This window comes from Lycium barbarum, chromosome 9 (genome assembly GCF_019175385.1).
Source record: "Lycium barbarum isolate Lr01 chromosome 9, ASM1917538v2, whole genome shotgun sequence".
Taxonomy (NCBI): Eukaryota; Viridiplantae; Streptophyta; class Magnoliopsida; order Solanales; family Solanaceae; genus Lycium; species Lycium barbarum.
This window is the reverse complement of record NC_083345.1, coordinates 3,714,286-3,733,328: the sequence shown is the minus strand read 5'-3', so window position 1 is coordinate 3,733,328 and position 19,043 is coordinate 3,714,286. Positions and strand designations below refer to the sequence as shown.

General features: G+C 37.5%; 1 protein-coding gene across 2 annotated transcripts; it reads right to left on the bottom strand.

The window, feature by feature from the left end:
* On the bottom strand, window positions 1-18,375 carry LOC132608895 (uncharacterized). 2 transcript variants are annotated; one of them, XM_060322676.1, is made up of 31 exons: window positions 18,159-18,374; window positions 16,645-16,767; window positions 15,703-15,860; window positions 14,988-15,032; window positions 14,326-14,404; window positions 14,161-14,234; window positions 13,883-13,989; window positions 13,470-13,652; window positions 12,727-12,930; window positions 12,432-12,648; window positions 12,276-12,350; window positions 11,797-12,128; window positions 11,286-11,484; window positions 10,949-11,198; window positions 10,530-10,869; window positions 10,163-10,343; window positions 9,919-10,059; window positions 9,521-9,782; window positions 8,955-9,380; window positions 7,922-8,385; window positions 6,638-6,774; window positions 6,358-6,539; window positions 5,918-6,274; window positions 5,563-5,688; window positions 5,228-5,293; window positions 3,332-5,139; window positions 2,963-3,242; window positions 2,440-2,673; window positions 1,140-1,643; window positions 841-1,003; window positions 1-622 (listed from the first exon to the last, which is right to left on the bottom strand). In XM_060322676.1, the coding sequence occupies exons 1-31, from the start codon at window positions 18,225-18,227 to the stop codon at window positions 369-371; spliced, it is 8,040 nt and encodes a 2,679-aa protein (XP_060178659.1). In that variant the 5' UTR covers window positions 18,228-18,374; the 3' UTR covers window positions 1-368. The 2 variants fall into 2 exon arrangements, with proteins under 2 accessions (XP_060178659.1, XP_060178660.1); XM_060322677.1 differs by lacking the exon at window positions 2,440-2,673 and having other exon boundaries at window positions 18,159-18,375.
* Window positions 18,376-19,043: the final 668 nt, after the last annotated feature.

Here is a 19,043-nt window from a genome sequence, read left to right as displayed (position 1 = left end):
TCAACAAGACTGTTCCCATTACCAAAAAGCCTTAAATTACACTGTTCAATGACTTACAAGGTTCTCTGTCATTGTAGGTTAATCAAAAAGAGCCACTATATTCACTATACAGATTCAACTCTTTAACTAAGCTTAGTGCAACTACTAGCACTATACAATGAAAAAGTTGATCAAATAAATTAAACACAATTTTCTATAGGACCTACTTAGGGGAGGGCTGTGCCGGGCAGTGGAGGGTTCTGGGCGAAATCTACTTTGTTATCTGATGACAAGGCGTGAGAATGATGCCAACTCTAACTCCCAGATGGAACCCACCCTTCATCGTGTTAAAGATGATCAATTGTTCACACCTAACACAGTATAACTAACTACATCCATCTTCCCATCTTCATTGCCATCATTTTCCTTTTCTTGTGTGCTTTATGCTTTTCTGCATTCCTCAGCTTCCTCTTGGCATTTCTCATTGGATTAACCACAGCAATCACCTTCTCTTCTTGTTTCCTCTTATCCCTCTTGGATTTGAGATTCTTCCTTATATGACTGTAGATTTGGACAAAACTCTGCACTCCTATAACTTTGCTTATGCTCCCGCGCACTTCTTCAGCCATTTGTTTCACGTCATCTGTAGATACGGTGCGAACGTAATCATTATATATACATTTAATTACTCGGAACCAAGAAGAAGGTGAAGAGCATTTTGTAAATGGTGGGGAAATTGACTTGACGGGAACTTGGACTGCTTAAAGTTCCTGACAGACAGAATGCATGGATCCCTCGCCTTTTTTTCAAAATCAAGTGTATCCCTTTGTCCATTTTTTTTTTTAACTAGAAGTGACATACCTGATATAACTTTTCCGGCAAATCCTTCACAAACTTTGTACAGCGGCAACAGCATATGATATGCAAAGCTTTGGCAATCAACCTCACCTTCAGGGGTCAACAATCTCTTCTGATCTATAAGCTTTGGTGAAACTGATTTAAAACAATTGAAGATAATTTTCATCTGCAAAAGAAGACACACATTCCACAGCATGAGACAGTCGCTCCTCGCACAACATATGGGAGAGTAAGGCCAAAAATATTATATAGCAATGACTAGGCTAAGAAATTTTTAGGGTCGAGCAAACAGAGCCACCCACCTGCATATCCTCCACATGAAGGGAAATCTTCCCCATGGTCTTAAGCAAGTAGGAAATGACCAAGTAGCGCTGGTTTTCATCTTCTTGACCGCTAAGGTCCGAGACAAGAGATAAATAGATGTTTTTCCCTATCCTTGAATCAAGCTGTTGAAAAGCCTTAAGTAGAAGACCCTGCTCATCATGTTCAAAGGTGGACCAGAACTTGTCTCGATCTTTACATTCATTTCTTCCTAAGAATGAATGCAGGGAGCAAATTGAAAAGACAAGATTTTGAGTAATGAGATCACTGGCAGCAGCATCGGTCTGCAGCACCTTCAGCTGACAACAAAGAGAAGTAGCTATGAAGAAAAGTCTACTTGGCCTCATCAAATAGTAAGTTCCTTTAAGGTTTTCTTTACAAGCCTCGGTTACAGTGGCAAAGTAGCCAGCCACAAGACGGTTTGATATGTTGCGCAACCACAGATGCGGATGCAAAAGCAACTCACAGATTGCTTCCCACAGATCCTGTGAGATGTCAGTAAAAATATTAGTCAGAAACCAAATTTGAGACAAAATAAGATTATCCACAAAACAGGACAAGTTATCGGCAATCTGGAGATGAGAGTGTGGTAGCTGCGGGAACGCTTGCTTTAATTGATAGACTTTCCCCGGTATATACTTCAAACTTAAAGCACTTGATTCTCAAATGCTTCTTAACTTTACACCTAGTTTGTAGTTGCAAACTATCTTTTGGCATGCTGCTAAGTTTGAGGCCTGAAGCAATTTCCCCAAGGTGCTTTTTTTTTAATAAGGTAAGATTTCCCAAAGTGCTTTTAGCCACACAAAAGAAGTACTAGTTACTTAAATCTATCACAAACCAAAATGAGGCCCAGTGGTTTAGACATAAGTCCCCTCGTACATATACGAAGTTGGACATATTACGGATGACTTGGGATTACACTGGGTATGTTGTTGTTCTTGTTGTTGTATCTAAAATAATGAAATACAGCAGCACTAACGCACTCTGATATCCAATTACTACATAAGCACTAATGGAATAAAGGATAGAAACAGAAAATATTGTTATTTTGTCATTCTACAGAGACAAACATTCAATGTGATGCTATGAAGTAACAAAACAATGTCTCAAAAAGCACTCAACCAGTTATGAATATCCATTAGCTCCATGTAATTCCAATAGAATAAGTCCGGATGGAAGGCAGATTTTATAAATGCTCATATTTACAGAAGTAATCAGTTAGTACCTAGTAGGATAGTAACTTTAATTTCTGACAAAAAATTAAAAGAAAGGGATAAATACCTCAAGATCCTTTCTGAAGCACAACTTAGGAAATTGATTTAATATCTTCTCAAACAGAACCAGTGAATAATATGCTTCTTTCCAAGATGAAATTGTCGCATCATTTGGTAGATCCACTTGCTTATTTGTAAGAACATTAACAGCAGATTGCAAGATATTTCTCAAAACAGGCAAGAGGCTATCAATATACTTTTGGAAACCATCTTTAAGTACTTCAATGAGTAACCCCAAAACCTGTACAAGAAATGACGAAGCCTTGAAACATTTTTTTCTATTTTTGATGAGGAAGAAGTTATATCTCAGATTCATGAAAAAAACGTTGAGGTCAACTCGTCCATCTTCCTGTTATTTAATTCATGGTTCATACATAAGCAAAAAAGTAAAAAAGCGAATGACATGTGGAACTTGTAATCCTTCTTTAGTATTTCCAAACTTGCTCCTCGATAGTAACACAACCTGATCAAGCTAATCGGGCATAATGTAGTTGAAATAAAAGAACAGTTTGGGATTTTCATTCCTTTACCTGTGCTGCAGCACTCCATAAATGTGGTTTATCTCCCAGATACCAGGACCGACTAAACTCAAGAATTGACTGGAGCGAACGTGGGCTGACTCGTCCAATAAGTAACTTTATGACTGTACCAGTCATTGAACGGACTTTGTTGTCACGATCATTCGCCAGACAAACCACCAAATGCAGAAAAAACGTCTGAGATTGTTCATCTATGATGCTAACTGGGAATTTCATTATAATAGCGTGAAGCATTTCAAGGATGGCCTCTCTCCCCGTTGAATGCTCATATCTGCAAAAAATAAAAACCATTGTTACAGAGATGTCGCCATCTATAAAATTTACCAAATGAAAGAATTGATTGAGCCCTTATGCCCTTGCCTTAAGTTTGAAAGTAAGAAATCAAGATGTTGTTGCAGACGTTTCTCAGATATATGGTAGTCCAGTAAAAACTGCAGCAAAATTTGGCTGCTCTTCTTACGAATTGATTCAACTTGACTAGTCACCATCAACTCTGCAACACGTTGAACTATATCATAGATTTCTGCAACTACCAACTTCCTACTCACTATTGCTTTCAACAGTGAGAGAGCCACAAAAGAGGGATTTCTTTCAAGATCAACAAAAAGAGGAAACTGGATTAGCATATGCAGTTGATCCGTAGAAAGTGTGATCTTAGTGCTACGCAAAAGCACTGTAAGCAACTTAATGCAAGACTCCAATAATGGATTACTGGAAGTTACTGAACCTTGAGCAATATTCAGTAATGAATTCTTTATCTTCTCAGCCTGAGATTCAAGTGATAGCAAAGGGAGCCTCACCAGAGAAGATAAGCACCTAAGTGAGGCAGACATGACATTCTCATATTTTGAGTTCAAGCATTCAGTCAATAATCTCACAAATGGATCTAGCATTGATAATAACTGCTCATCTTTCTTGTCAAACTTCATGTCCTTCATGTAATTCTGAAGCACTCCAAGAGCAAATTCAGTGATAAGATGGGAATATCGTGGATCAATACTGACCAACTTATCTGATTTAGCAATCTGGCTGCTTACTCCATCTTTCTTTTGCTTACTTTCCATTGAAGTTGATGTCTCTGCATGCCCAGGAGATTCATCTCTTATGCCATCTTTAATTAGACCATAACCAAAGATAAAGAGTTCCATCTGGTTTACAGAGGGATTACACTGTATTCCAGCAGCTATATGAGCCAACATGTTCTCTAATTTTGATTTTACTTTTGAAGTCAGCTGCTTTTGTAGATTCTTAAGAATTGGCGCAAGCAGCTTCAGAGCATGTGTTTTGAATGTGATGCTTTGGGCAATCAATTTAAGGGTATCATATGACTTTTGCTTCCTAGTCTCTTTCATCTTTGAAGCAATCTTCTCAACCTCTTTCTCCTCCGAAACATCACTAAGTATATCATTTACTGCGACCGAGAGAAGATCCTCTAAACAATAATCCAACTTCCCACTACTGGGATTTAGAAGAAATTTTGATAATAGAAAATTCAGAGTGAATCCCAAAACATGCAATTCAAATCCTCTCTTCAGAGTGCCTCTCAAGACTTTGACAACAAATTGCAAGAACTCTAGCCCTAGTTCTTTTAAACAAGCAGCCAAAGCACCTCTGGCTTCATCACGAACACTTTCCAAACGATTCTTAAGGAAATTTGCTATGCGATGCATTATAGATGGAAGGTGCACGTCCATGATGTCTCCAGGAAGTAGCTTGAGCAATTTAAGCAGAATTAGACTGATGTTTACATTGAGATTATCAGTATCAGCAGTCAACATTTTGTGTACCCTGGGAAGCAAATCCTTTTGGAGGCACATTTGTATTTCCGCAAGTTCAGAAGAGCCGATGACTTTGCCTGACTCTATCAAACAAGTATTTTGAATATCTTGCACAGAATCCTTGGTGTCATGATCAGAATGAGTCTGAGAGAAATGGAACTGGTCCAAAATGGAGCTTATTAACCGCAACAACACCTTTTGTTTATCTGGTTTCAGTGTCATCTCCCGGAAGCATCTATTGAGTAATGCATAATACAGTCTCCACTCCATGAATTTAGAAATTGATCCAACAGCTTCCAAACATGCACTTCTAATATTTTCACCCTTCCCAACTTGTCCATCAAGCAACATTTTGAAAAGAAGAGGGATAAAGACTTTATTTATGAGAACCTGCACCAGAATTATTCCCAACTATTAGTACCGCAAAGCAACACAGAGCACAAATTGTGGTGCTTAAAAGAAAAAAGCAAGTAACCACCTTGGACAAATTTCCAGAACTGATGGCATTCTTAAAGCGTAACAAAGCCCTTGCTCTCCTGTGTCTCTGAATAAACAAACGTAATGGCATAAGGTCAAAAAGCACGGATACAAACTACTTTTTGCACCATTTATTTTTTCAACAAAGAGAGTAAATAGAGCATCGTGAGAACGTCCAAGGGAGTTAAGAATCTTCCCGTTAAAGAATAAACTAAGACTACTAATGGAGAAGCATAAATAAAATGGAGCAGTAAGTTTACGCCAACTTAAAAGAGTAACTTGCAGAGAAGATATAGTATATACCAAAGATTCTATGGCAATATGGGAATAACTTACTTGCAAATGCACAATATTGTTGAAGAAGTCCTGCTCTGGATCTTCACTGTAAAGAACTGCAAATGATTTGAAGTCTTCCACCGTTGGAAGCTTCAGGACCATATCTCGAAGTAGATCGATCCATACCTAAAATCAGAAAACCAGCATTAGCGGAACTTCCGATCCTTGTGGAAATACAGCGGGAGAGAGGAACCTCGAGACATATGGATCAAAAAAATATGTTGTGTAAATAACCACTAGCAATTCAAATAACTGACTCAAGTGTTGATGGTTGGAAAACACAAAAGGAAATCAAAGTCGAGAAAGGAAAGTAACCAGATAAGTAAAGCTTTCTTTCAGCTCTTGTATTTCATACCTTCTGAATTGTATCTTCTTTGTTCATTGCAGTACCCATGTGCTTCAAAAAGAAGTTGCTTAGGATATGCCTAACCCAGGTTCCAGAAGATTCTTCTTCAGATTTCAACTCTTTATCGAGCATTTGACTAGAAAACTCCACAAATGAAACCAACAATCTATATGCACTCTGTCTCAGAATAAGATCCTCAGATGACATATCATGTATAGCATGTGACAGAATAATCAATGCATGCTCTTCTGGGACAGTGTGGAAAAAATCTGCACTTATCTTTTCATAAGCAGCAATTACGGTATCATAATCTAGATCTCCCAACTCCACTGTAGACGTAGCATTCAATTCACGAAGAAGATTTGCCTGTATGAGATTAACAGGTGTATTTACGTCAACAAACACCTAAAGCAACAAAATTAAGAGAAAACTAGAGGGGCTAGAACTACCGTAGGATGTACAGAAGAATCATTCGCTGCGACAGCATCAAGAACATCACAAATAGAAGTGCGGACGTCCAAGCCAGCAGAAATTACGAGGGGAGAAACAGATTTGACGATCTTTTTACTGCTTTCACTACCCAATGGTTCTACAATATCCTTAATAATCTGTAAAGTGCCTACACAAATATCTACAAGCAGAAAGAAAGGTATTCTTAGAAAAAGCGCAAGGACTTGAGACCAAACAGGTCCACCTAAACTTTGAGATAAAACAGAGAGAGACTCTGACCAGGGTCATTGGATCTCTTTGACAGAAGCGGAAGCAAGATATCAAGAAACTTCCTTGCAGCCAACGGTCCCTTTATGTGCTTTGATAAAAGCTTGAAAACCTTGAGCTCTTTTTCCCCAGGATATTTGACAATCTTCCTGGAAAAGGTGAACAGATCTGTTGAAAAGAGAACTGATGCTAGCACATCTCATACAACACTTTAGTTACATAAACAGCATGCTAAGTCCACTTAGCCATATAGGGTGGATGACTCTCTCTCTCTCTCTCTCTCTCTCTCTCTCTCTCTCTCTCTCTCTCTCTCTCTCTCTCGTGGTTATGGGGTGAGGGACATAAACAGGGAGCATGTAACCCAGATAAGCTTATCTCTCCATGTTGGCACATAAGTAAGAACAGGACCTTATCATATATATGAACAAACAATCAAAATCTCAATCTCACTTTCCCTACGTCCCTCCATCCCCTCGCTTGCTCTCCCGCCCATACATAAGCCTAGTTATAGTATAAGTAAGGAACTAAGGAGCCTGGTCTTGGGGAGAGAAACAATTCACTAACCCAACAATTTAAGAAAAGATTAATAAAATAAAAGAACAAGCCGATACAAGCAATCCAGCTGGTAGCTCCAAATAGCAGCGAAGAAAATCGACAGTAAAAAGGGACAGGAAGCTGAGGAAGGATTAAGAAGGTGCAAGTAAGATAAATTCATAAAACTCGGAATGTTCCAACACAAAACTGAGAAACTTTTAAAATGAATTTTCCTTCAGTGACCTGGATAGTTTTAAGAGTGCCACTACATACTTTAAGATGATATTTGAGTCCTATGTGAATATTCATAGTTACCAATTACCAATGCAAGTAAAACTGTGGTCAAAAGAGATAATGGAACACTTTAGAGGAGAACATAACTTCCATACATCAACTGTATCGAGTCTACAGACAATACTTTAGCATTACGTACACTATTCTCCATCCACATTTGATGTGAACATAACACGTTTTGATAGGCTCTCAAATGTTTAAAACGTCATAAGTCATCATATTCTTAGGTGACTGTCAAAATTTGTAATATCAGCTAATGAACAGTTTTGAGGCCGGTACGTCGCAAACTTTTAGAATATACAATTTACATGGATTAATTGTTTAAAGGTTATTGCACACCAATAAGTTGCGCAATAAATCTATAACAAGCAAGTAGGAAGCAGTCCCCATGGTGAAGTCTATAAGTTGACACAATCTCAAAAGAAGGAAAAAAATAAAGCAATGAAGCTTAATTTCATATCGCCATACCTCTTTGTTGCACCATCATGTACAAAAAGACGATGCAAACTGCATACTAGTACATCAACATGAGGAAGCAATAAGCTCCTAAGCGGGTTGTCTTCATCACCCAGCTCAACATCAAGATCCAATAGATTCTCGACAAACTTAAGAACCGAGGAAACTATGGCATCCGATGCTGTTGAGACTGCTAGCATCTCAAAAATATCAGGTACAAGATTCTTTTCTCGGGACAACAGAGGCACAAGCTTGGAACTTCTACTCATAGCCAGAAAACAAGAAAATAAAGAGCTCGGCTTCTCACTACTAGCGCCTTCCTGTTTGAAACCAGCAACTAAAGGTTTTACTGACATAAAGAACAAATCCCAAAATTCAGGACTGAAATCATGATCCTCGTATTTGCTAAGGATAAAAGAGATGATTTTCAGGCATAAAGATCTCAAATCCTTGGACTGCTTTGCAGCCATGTTTGTCTGCACAAAAACGAAGACATTGGTTGATAAGCATTTCTTTGATATAGTATTTTCAATTGTTTAATAAGTAGTACTTCATTCAATTTGCAACTTCACCACAAACGCAGAGCCTCCTTTAGTTTTCTCGAAATTATATAGAGAAAACCTACTACTTCAGCAGCTAAAAGTTCTTGAATTCCTCTCGAGGCCAAATTGTGAATACATAAAAAAAGAAAATGGTGAAGGAAATGGTGCCTATTAAAACCAAAAGGACAACTACTCTAACTGGAAAAATGAGCAAAGTACTACCTCCCATCCCTTCCCCATTCTAAGCCTTATATTTTATGAATAATTTGACCGAACCACCCTCCGAAAAGGACCTCTTTTAGTTTATTGCTCAAGGGTGATTTGGTCAAGAAAAAGAGTACTAACACTGTCAACCACCAAAAACTGAATCAAGGGATATACGGGATATCCAAAATCCTTTACTATTCAGTGTCAAACTTAATACAATATTATGGGGCAACAGCATCAGCCTTTTTTTTTTCTAAACTTAAGCCTGCTAGACTTACAGCAGATGATGAGATTACCATGATTTTATCCTCTACTTGGTGACCATGATCAGCTGGCCCCCCACCATTTCTTGTGCCTTCAAGAGTTGATGTACAGCTTTCCAGGAGGCGCACAATACACCCCATTAACAGATCAAGAAAAGGGCTAATGTGCACTTCATCAAAAACAGCTACAATATCCTCAATTACATGCAGAAAACCGTATCGCTTCTTCCACGAAATGTCATTGATGCAATCTCTGGAAAAATGCTCCAAGACACTAAATGAGTCAAACGCATGCTTTAGAATTTCAGGTGTGGTCCGGGGCCATGCACTCTTTGCTGCAGCACCTTGTGAAGCAGATACAAGGGGTTTTATCAGCAAGGCAAATAAAAGAGGAAGCTCTTCAACATCTAGCTGAGCTAAGAAGCCAAGAATCGCCTTTCGGTGCTGGACACTTGCATGCTAAGAGAAATAATGCATCGAGTTACTGTATTGTACTGGGGATGATAAATAAAGAAGAAACAAAAAGAATGGGAAACAAAAAGGAAACACAAAGCTATGATACTAGAGGCCAGAGGAAGTTGAATAAATTTGATGAATACCTTACGAGAAGCGAGCGCCTTTAACTTTCTGACTTTTGGAGCCAGTATTCTGATAACAACAGGCACAAGGAAAACTCTATGCCTTGTATCAACAAAATTTGATTCCCTAGATAAGCTCCATGTCGTGAGCTCCTCCCTCAGACTTTTCGAATTGATCAGATTTTTTAGATGCTGATCATACGGAAGTAAAAAGTCATCTTTCCAATTTAACAGGCAATCAAGGACCTTATTTTGCAATTCAGCATCATCTTCCTCAAGAAGTCTGAACACACCCCCCACACACACACAAAAACCCCAAAACAAAAAGGAAGAAGAAGAATACAACAAATAAGTAACCTCAAATAAGATTTAATAGAGTATACTAATTTTGACTATTGAGAATAATTTAAAATGCAAACCTGTACAGCAAAACCTCCTTGAAGAATTGATTGAGATAAAAAGACCTAGAGTTGCGCATCAGTCTGAATAAGGACAACCATTCTTGAAGAATGCCTTTCCACTCTTTCCCCTTACAACCCTCCTGATTGTATAATTCCACACTGCATTTTCCAGAACAAGCAGATAAGCACGGGTCAATTGGAGAAGATAGAAGCAAACACACTTTCCCCAAACCTAAAAACTATAGTTGAAAAATAAATGCACCTCTTAAGATCTTCAACATTATAGCCTAAGAACTTCAAGAACAGAGGTATGATTTGTCGTGAACGTGATTCGGCAACAGATGGAATTTTCTGCAAACACTGAATCAACAAAGAAAAAATTGTTGCACACGACGCACCATCAGACACCGGAAAGACATAAGACCTGAAGCTTCCAGTCAAATCTGCAGATATATATCACAGTAATTAACACTAAAGTGAAACCATTTGGATAAAAAAGAACAGACGTTCAGCAAAATAGCAAGTTCGGACTATATGGACCAAAAGAAGAGCTAGCAAACAGGTCTCGAATTTATCAAACAGGTCTCGAATTTATCTTTGAGGTTTGGGATAAAATAGATGGAACATACTATTAGCTGTCTCTATCGATCCCCGCTCGCTTTCGGCAGCTTCATCATGAGAACCCAGAAAAACAGACAGATAATGATCAAGGTACCCAATATATCTGTCCCACAGCAGCCCAAAGTATTGACTGAGGAGGACAGCTATGCAGTCCAATGTTGGGTTCCACAAATAGCTAAAACGGTTATGAAAGATTCCAATAATTCCACTAAGAACAACAGGCATATACTCTTCAGCTACCCTTCCAGCAGATAAACTCATCTGTATTTTGGATATCTGTAGAATGACTTTTCTACTGGTTGCAATAGAAAGAGGCGTTTCTTCAATTAAAAGTAGGAGATGAACCACCTGAAAATAACCAGGAAATGTTTAGTGACGGAAGAAATTATATAACAAAGTTACAAAGGATAAGGTATCACATTTGTACATTATTGCCATGGTAGTCCACCAGAGTAGCCTGAGGATTATCCATTCTCATTTTCTTAAGTGGTTGTTCATTAGTAGAGCTGGCATCAGTCAAAGGTTCGTAGTGGCACAATATTCTCAAGGTCGAAAGACGCAATTTCTTGTCGTGGTGGCTCAAATTTGCAGCAAACATGCCCAACGCATCCACCATCTTACTCACTACAAGCTCTGGGTGATACTTTTTAGTGCTTGCATCAGCTTGGATTATGGACCTTCAAGCATAATTTTAAAGGGTTACCAACTGAAAGGAGGAGCAAAAAGTGTTACCAAGCCTGATTTTCAAACATATACCAACATACCCACAAACTGAATCTAAAATATCAGCTACAGGAGACAACACTTGAGAACATGTCTTGTGCTTTCTTGCCAGATCTAAGAACCTGCTTACAACAGAATCATCACATCTGGAATTTTGATTGGCCAGTAACTTACAATAAGAACCCAATGCAGCACCAACCAAGCTCTGCCAGGTAGTTCTGGGATGCCCAGCAATGTCAGCTAGCACACAAAGGAGAGTCAGAAAGAGAGACATGTAATAAGTTAGTGACAAAAAATTCACTATACATGGTGAGGAAAGGGTCACAACAAACAAGATCATCGAGATTCATTTCTTTTAGAAACAGAGGTCACCTATTCTAGCATATAGGCACTAAGATCCATATCGTGGAACAAAATTCCCCAACTAAATTTTAGCATTTGGTGTGTGAAATATTTGTAATTTCTGGTCCTACAAATGCCAAAGGTGGTATAGAACTTTGAATAGCTAAGTTCTCCCTAAGGAATCTAACTCATCTCAATAACAAGTCTTACCAGATTCAGTACTCAAAAGCTCATCTAGAGCATTAACCAAGTTCATTAGCAATGACTCATTCGCTGAACCACCTACTACATAAGGATAGCAGCCAATGATTCCCCACAGTATGGCTAACTCATTTTCTTCAATTTTGGTAGAGAATGGTTCCTTTTGTATACGCCGAATCCAACGGCCAATGGCTTCTCGGAGAAAATTGTGAATTCTTGAAAGCTTCTCCTTTGGAACTTCATCCAAGAAGCTATGTCCTTGTACTGGCAGCCTTTTAAAAAGGATCTGCAGCAGATATATAACCTCTTCTTCTGAAATCTCTATCATATCATTTAATGCACTGAAATGCCATTCGAAAGTTAAGATTGGTTAGCAAACTATTAACTTTCACAAAGAGAGAAATATTACAAAACCAGTAAGCAACCAGAATTCATCCATGAAGTGTGCTTTCTTGTGCAAAAACAAAGTCAGGAACAAGGGACATTACCTTATAATGCTAGCTCTGAAGAAATGGACAATGCCAGGGTCCTTCAATAGGAGATCTTCGACAAAAGACAACAAACTACAACAATAGGCAATTGTTAGGGAACAAGCAAAAATGTCACCTGGAAGACAAGCTCACACTTGCAAAAGAAAGCAATACCTCTTATTCCTCAAATCAAACACAGGAGCCCATTGCATTGAAACAGAAGAGAGAGTAGAAATATTATTAGCTCTATATAGACCCTCAAGAATGCAAAGCATTGACTGCATAACTTTGTCAACAATGTTTGATGTTTGATCAATTGCCTTCACAGAAGGATAGGGCAGAATGTAAGTCTGTACAAGTAACTGGATCAATTGAAGCACCCCTTTGTAATCTGGAATAAGCAAAATATCTTAGAAAACCATTTCATGCTGTACTGAGGCAACGCACATGGACAACACTAATAACCTACCAGAAATTTTCTGCATGTAACTAACTTGCAGGGTAGAAACAAGAAGGGATAAAAGGCGACCAAGGTGCAATAGATGGCCTTGAGATATACACTCAGTTATCTCCTCATATAAGCAAACCCACATCAACTCCAACTCTGTAGCTTCCAATTCCTCACATAATCTCTGCAGTGCTAGAACAAGAACTTCAAGAATGGTCTCAGCACCTACACTTTGCAAAGAACACACGTCAAACGGAAAAGTTAAGACCCGACAATATGACAGATTGTATTAACATGTTCATTTCTTATAAGGTTTGTATTAACAATTTCATTGCTCCAAACAATATTTAAAACCATAAGCTAGCAAGAACGCATTAATATGAACTGAGCACGCATGATTAAAGTCATGATGAATTATACGTTATATAATAAATTTTTAGACATTTTTCCCTCCGGCTCATAGGTAAATCACAGTACAACAACAACAACAACAACCCAGTGAAATCCCACATCGTGGGGTCTGGGGAGGGTAGAGTGTACGCAGACCTGACTCCTACCAAGGTAGGACGGCTGTTTCCGAAAGACCCTCGGCTCAATAAAAGCATAAAAAGAAGTCAGATAAGGTTAAATCACAGTACATTTTGTATATCCTACCACCCTGAAAATATAGAAGACGGGAAGATCTAACCGCAATTTTATATGGAGCTAGCACTTCCAATTTTCTGCAACAAAATAGAAAGTACCGCAATGGTAGATGAGCTTACCTTCTGTGAACTGATCACCTATAGTAAACAGAGACTTGTCCATCAGTAGGCGTAACACTTGTTCAGCCCTTGAGTGTAACCTTGAGGAGCTTCCTCTCACAACATACCACAATAGTGAACTGACAGCAGACTTTCTTATTTCCAATGGCTTCTTCGCAACTTCAAACATAAGCTTCCTCACTCCTGTTGATTTCATGAAGTTAACGGCAAAGATAATTGTTTAGCTGAAAATAGCTGAATGTCAAAGAAGGATCATAAAGGAGTGATACAAGAAGCTAAGACATAGAAACAGCTGATTATTACATTTTGAAACTGATAGCTAAAAACAGGTCAAATATTCTTTTGCCGAACTAAATCTCTATGGATAGAAACTTCTCCAAGAACACAAATTGACAGGCACACAGGTAGAATACCTTTTATAAGCTGCTTAACAGGAGCATTCCTCAATATGAATGATACTGAGTCAGCCATAAATTCATGGACGTACTCCTTGGGACAGTATCTTAATTTTACTGTTACCCTGTGGAGAGAGAAAGAGAGAGGGGGATAAGCTACTTACCAACACCCAAAACAAGTGGAACCTCCAATTATTTATGTTTACAGGGAACAACTTATAAGTATGATTTGCTGAATGGCAGAGGAATCGCAGTCACATCTGCCAATTGAAGCTTTGATAGTAGGGTAAACTTACTTTAGAACATCAACAACATCTTTAACAAGATATTTTTGCAGGTACATCATAATAAAAGACCATGACTTGAAAATCTGCAAAACAACAAAGAATTGAACTCAGATCTGATATGAAGATAATGTTGAAGCCGGTATGCTAAAGATTACTTTGAGGAAAACCCAGTACCTGCTCAATTATATCTGGTTCTCTATCAGCACCACTACTGACAAGGCACGCCAAAGAGTCGGCAACCCTCTGGAGAAAGCTGGCAACAAAAATATGAGCAGAATTTTTAAAGGAACTAACAGCTGTTCTGCATGCACAAACTTAATGAAGTACTAGAACATAGTGGAATAAGCTGGCATAAAGATATGGGTAAAACTGTTGAAAGATGTTCTTTACGCCCAAACTTGTAGAAGTACTAGGACAGAGTTGATCGGCACACACCCACAGATACTTAACCTCTTCAAGCTCATATAGAACAATTTTTATCATTCCCGACATCATCGAATTAGACAGATGAAGCACAGGGGAACATATAAAACAAGGATAATGAAACACAAATAACTGAAAAGAACATAGTAACGAACAGAAGCCAATGAAATGTATCAATTTACAACAGAAGAAAATCACCCGCAAAATGAGAAGGATAAAATCAAAAAGACAACCAAACAAGATAAGAAAGAAAAGTTGACAGCAGCGGCAACAATATTAGGGAATTCTTCCCAGAAATGACGATACTATTTCCAAATTTTACTGCTGGGAAACTATAAGCAAGGTGCTAAACAATCCCCCACAATGTTCATCGACGTGAAGGAAGAAGGAAACCAGACACAAGCAGCACTCACGGTAAGAAGTCCTCCAGGAGATCTCTAGATAGGGCTGCAATCAACCTACAGAAAAGTATAGCTCATCAATAACGGAACTTGATGATAAAGAGGAAAAAGAAACAGTTAAGCACTTTATCTCGGGTGCTCTATGAAAATAATGGTTGGAACAATAACATATAGCAAAGAAATAGCAAAAATCATAAGAGGAAACCTTTTTCAATTCTAAAGTTAGAAAAAATCCAATACTCCTAGACTGCCACAGAAGATCATGTTTAGCAGTTAGCTTCTGGAGATTGATGAACAATCAAAGGAGTAATATTTTTCTTCTTTCTTTTTTATTTTTTTATAACCGAGAAATCTCCGAGGCCAGTGGCACATAGTTCGAAACTTGGTAGATAACGCACCCCCCCCCCCTTTACACCACTTAAATACTAGGTTTTTGTTTGTGGCAGGGTTCGAACCCGTGACCTGAGCCTAACCCACACATCATGCTCCGCGCTCTTACCACTAGCAAAGGGTTTATATTTAAATTGGAATAAATCAAGGAACCTGAATAAATTTCCCTGTTCATAAAAGTTCTTAATTTGGTCAATAAGAATCTACTTTTAGTATTTTGTAATAGAGGTGCTCAACTTCCAAAACTAGAGGGGGAAAAGGTACTGCTCATAAGAAAAACAAAAGGCAAAAACCAAGGGAATCGTCCTTAAAAGAACCCAGTAAGTTCGCAAAATACCCGAGTATTGGCGCAAGGGATAGTCTCCCTTTCATGTCCAATCTTGAAAGAAGTTTTGCGACTATCAGTTCCTTCTGCAGTATAATTTGCGGTAGTGTCTGTACCAAGGGAAATATCTCCTCGTAAAATGAAATAAAATCCTCTGCAGTGTTTAATTCCTGTTATTTTGTCCAAAAATGAAAAAAAGAATTAGTGGAAATCCAAAAAAGAAAGAAAAAGCATCCTTAAGAAGTACGAAAAGCACAATAAGTAGTAGTGAAACCCAACTTCAAAATCAAATGGCAAAGCAGTCAGAAGCTATATTGCATGAACTCTTCATTTGCCTAGACATATCTGTGTAGAACGTGGTGTGATGCCTATGTGTACTTCTTGCATGTCCTTCGAACTACATTAAAACTTGTCTAACAGTTGAATGTGCTTGAACTGGTGCTTATAAGCACTGAAACTATAACCAAATCCACGTGCACAGGTCCAAAACTATTAGGACACTGGAGAAACTTATAAAACTCTGAACCAACCATTTCCGTGCTTTGTTTTACAGGCTCATGGGGAAAAGAAATCGTGCATGAACCCTTATGAACTGTTTGAATCTTCTTCAATACAAAAGATGTAAACACTATCTAAAAACATAATTTTCTAGGTAAACTTTGTGAAACGGGAGCTTCTTTTCACTTCTCAAGACATCATTAACAGAATTGTTTTGCTGGCATTTTTTCACAAACATAAAATTCAAGCCCATATAAAAAATCTCCAAACAAAAGACTTGTAACTGTCACTCTAACAAAACCAAAAAGTTTGACACTTCGCAGTTGAAATATAAAGTTAATGCATTATTCAACAAGAAAAATAAAACAGTTGTAACAAAAAAATTCTCCAAAATATTCGACATCTTTTACATATAAGGTTAAGGAAATTGTCAAATAAAAATATGAAAATACGTACTCTCCATTCCGTAAGGCAATCCCGGAAGAAAGAGGAACCTTCAGACGGCTCGGCTTTTAAAGGGTCAAGATTTCTGTACACATCAATGTCAACATCCTCAATCCGCTCCGAAAATGTCTTGAACTGCACCATTCATAAAACTCATCAAATTCAATCCCCACAAAAGAAAAACAACAATTGACAATCATAGGCGCAACAACAATGAGTATAAAGGGCTCATGTACAAATTTTAGTCGTAGAAATGGCTTAATGTTATTCATACTTTTTGCATCATAGACTAGCAAAAGGCTATCAGTAATTGCACATTTAATATGCTCGACTGTAAGTCAAAAGTGTTTGATATAACTAGCCTTGACATAGAAACTGAATCTTACGATTGAAGAAGAACAAGCAACTGCAAATAAGTTGAGATATTCAGGCCGCTTCAAGACAGTAAGGGGTCATTTGGTAAAGTTTATAAGACTAGTACTAGATAAGGTGTTTTAGTAATGCGGGGATTAGTTATGCGAGGATTAGTTCTTATCCGCTGTTTGGTTTGTTGTATTAAGGGCAGTTTTGTCTGTCTTTAATCATGCTTATCCATGTATTCAGGGCGGATCTAGGAGGGGGTGACCCGAACCCCCTCAGCAAAAAATTACACCATCCATATAACGTAATTTTATCATTTATTTTTTATGTACATATATAGATTTTGAATCCCCTGAACACAAGACTAGAGGATGGCTCAGTAGTTAAGGGGGTTCAAAATTCACCTTGAGGTTCCAAGTTCAAATCCTAGACACTACAAATATTTTTCGAACCCCCTTAGTGAAAATCCTGGATCCGCCACAACACCACCAAACAAGGGATTAAGAATGCCAAAGCTAATACATGTATTATTTTCTCTAATACATCCTACCAAACAACCCCTAATTGAGCGTAGAAACAAAGAGTGTTTTCACTGGTTGATTCACAAACATCAATAAAGGGCTAAAAATTGAACTAGTTGACTAGGAATATTTAACTACTGGAGCTCTTCGCTACTATGAGTTAAATGGTTTAACATACATGCCAATAGCCTGAAGTTTATTTTTGCTAGTAATTTCAAAAGCAACATGCTTCTTAGAAGCAACACGCACAATTTACGAAAATCTAAAAAATACCAAACATATACTCCCTCTGTCCCAATTTAAATGTCTTACTTTTCTTTTTGTTATGTCCCAAAAAAATAGTGTCTCGTCAATTCCAATATTCTACACAAGATTTAAAGGACTAAACACATCTTTAATTTAAGAACACAAGATTCAAAAGTCTCCCTTTTGTTCCTTAAACTCCGTGCCCACGGAGGGAGTACAAATTTGGTAGTATAATAATGAAATTAAAATTAATACAACGAACCCAATTCTACAAGTCATAGTTTGAAGTTCACACTTTTCCTAAAGCACAAAAGCCATGTCTTTTTTCACTAACACTGATTTTTACTGTAGTAGCAACCCCAGAAACTAAAGTTCCCAAAGAAGAGAAAGAGAACTTACAGTAAAACGGCGGCGACCAGGAGATTTGTTAAGAGATTTAACAGCGTAAGCATCTGAATGTGTTGCCATAATCTCCAAAACCTTACAATTTATGTTTTGGGGGAAAACAAAGAAGCTGCAGCAGAGGAAGAAAGAGAGGTTTAAGGTTGTCTGTGAAAGGGTTTAACGAGGATGCAGTCGGTCTCTTTTCCCTAGTCAAACCTATAATCGTAATTTCACAATGCTTAGTGGACGTTTTTGTACATAAAAAAAAAAAAGAAATAGAGGTTTCAGGTTGTCTAAAAGGGTTTAACGAAGATCTCTTTTCTCTAGTCAAACCTATAAGCGAATTTCACAATGCTTAGTGGGCGTTTTTGTACATAAAAAAAAAAGTGATTTTATTTTAAAAAATAAAGTGACTGAAAACGAGTTTTTTTATTTATATTTATTTTTATATTTATACTATATATTTATTTATTTATTTATATTTATTTATATTTATTTTTATTTCTACTATTAAGAAAAGTGAGTCCAACTCACTTTCGTCGTCCGTTTTCACTTTAGTTTTAAAAAAAAAAAATGTGAGCCCCACCCATATATATTAAAAAGCCTCACCCATATATATTAAACAAAACAACTAATATAAAAAAAAATTGTGGACCCCATAATTCTATAGTATATATATATCTGTTTCAATTTTTTTTTTAAAAGTTGTGGGCTCCATATATATTAAACAACAACTAATATTAAAAAAATATTGCAAATTAATAATGTCAAAAAAAAAAGTGCACCCCATATTAAAAAATCAAACAATATTCATGTAATTTTCAAAGTATCTCATTAAGTCAATAATGATGGATTCATTGCCACGTGCGTATTCGTAGCAAACACTAATATAATAAAGTT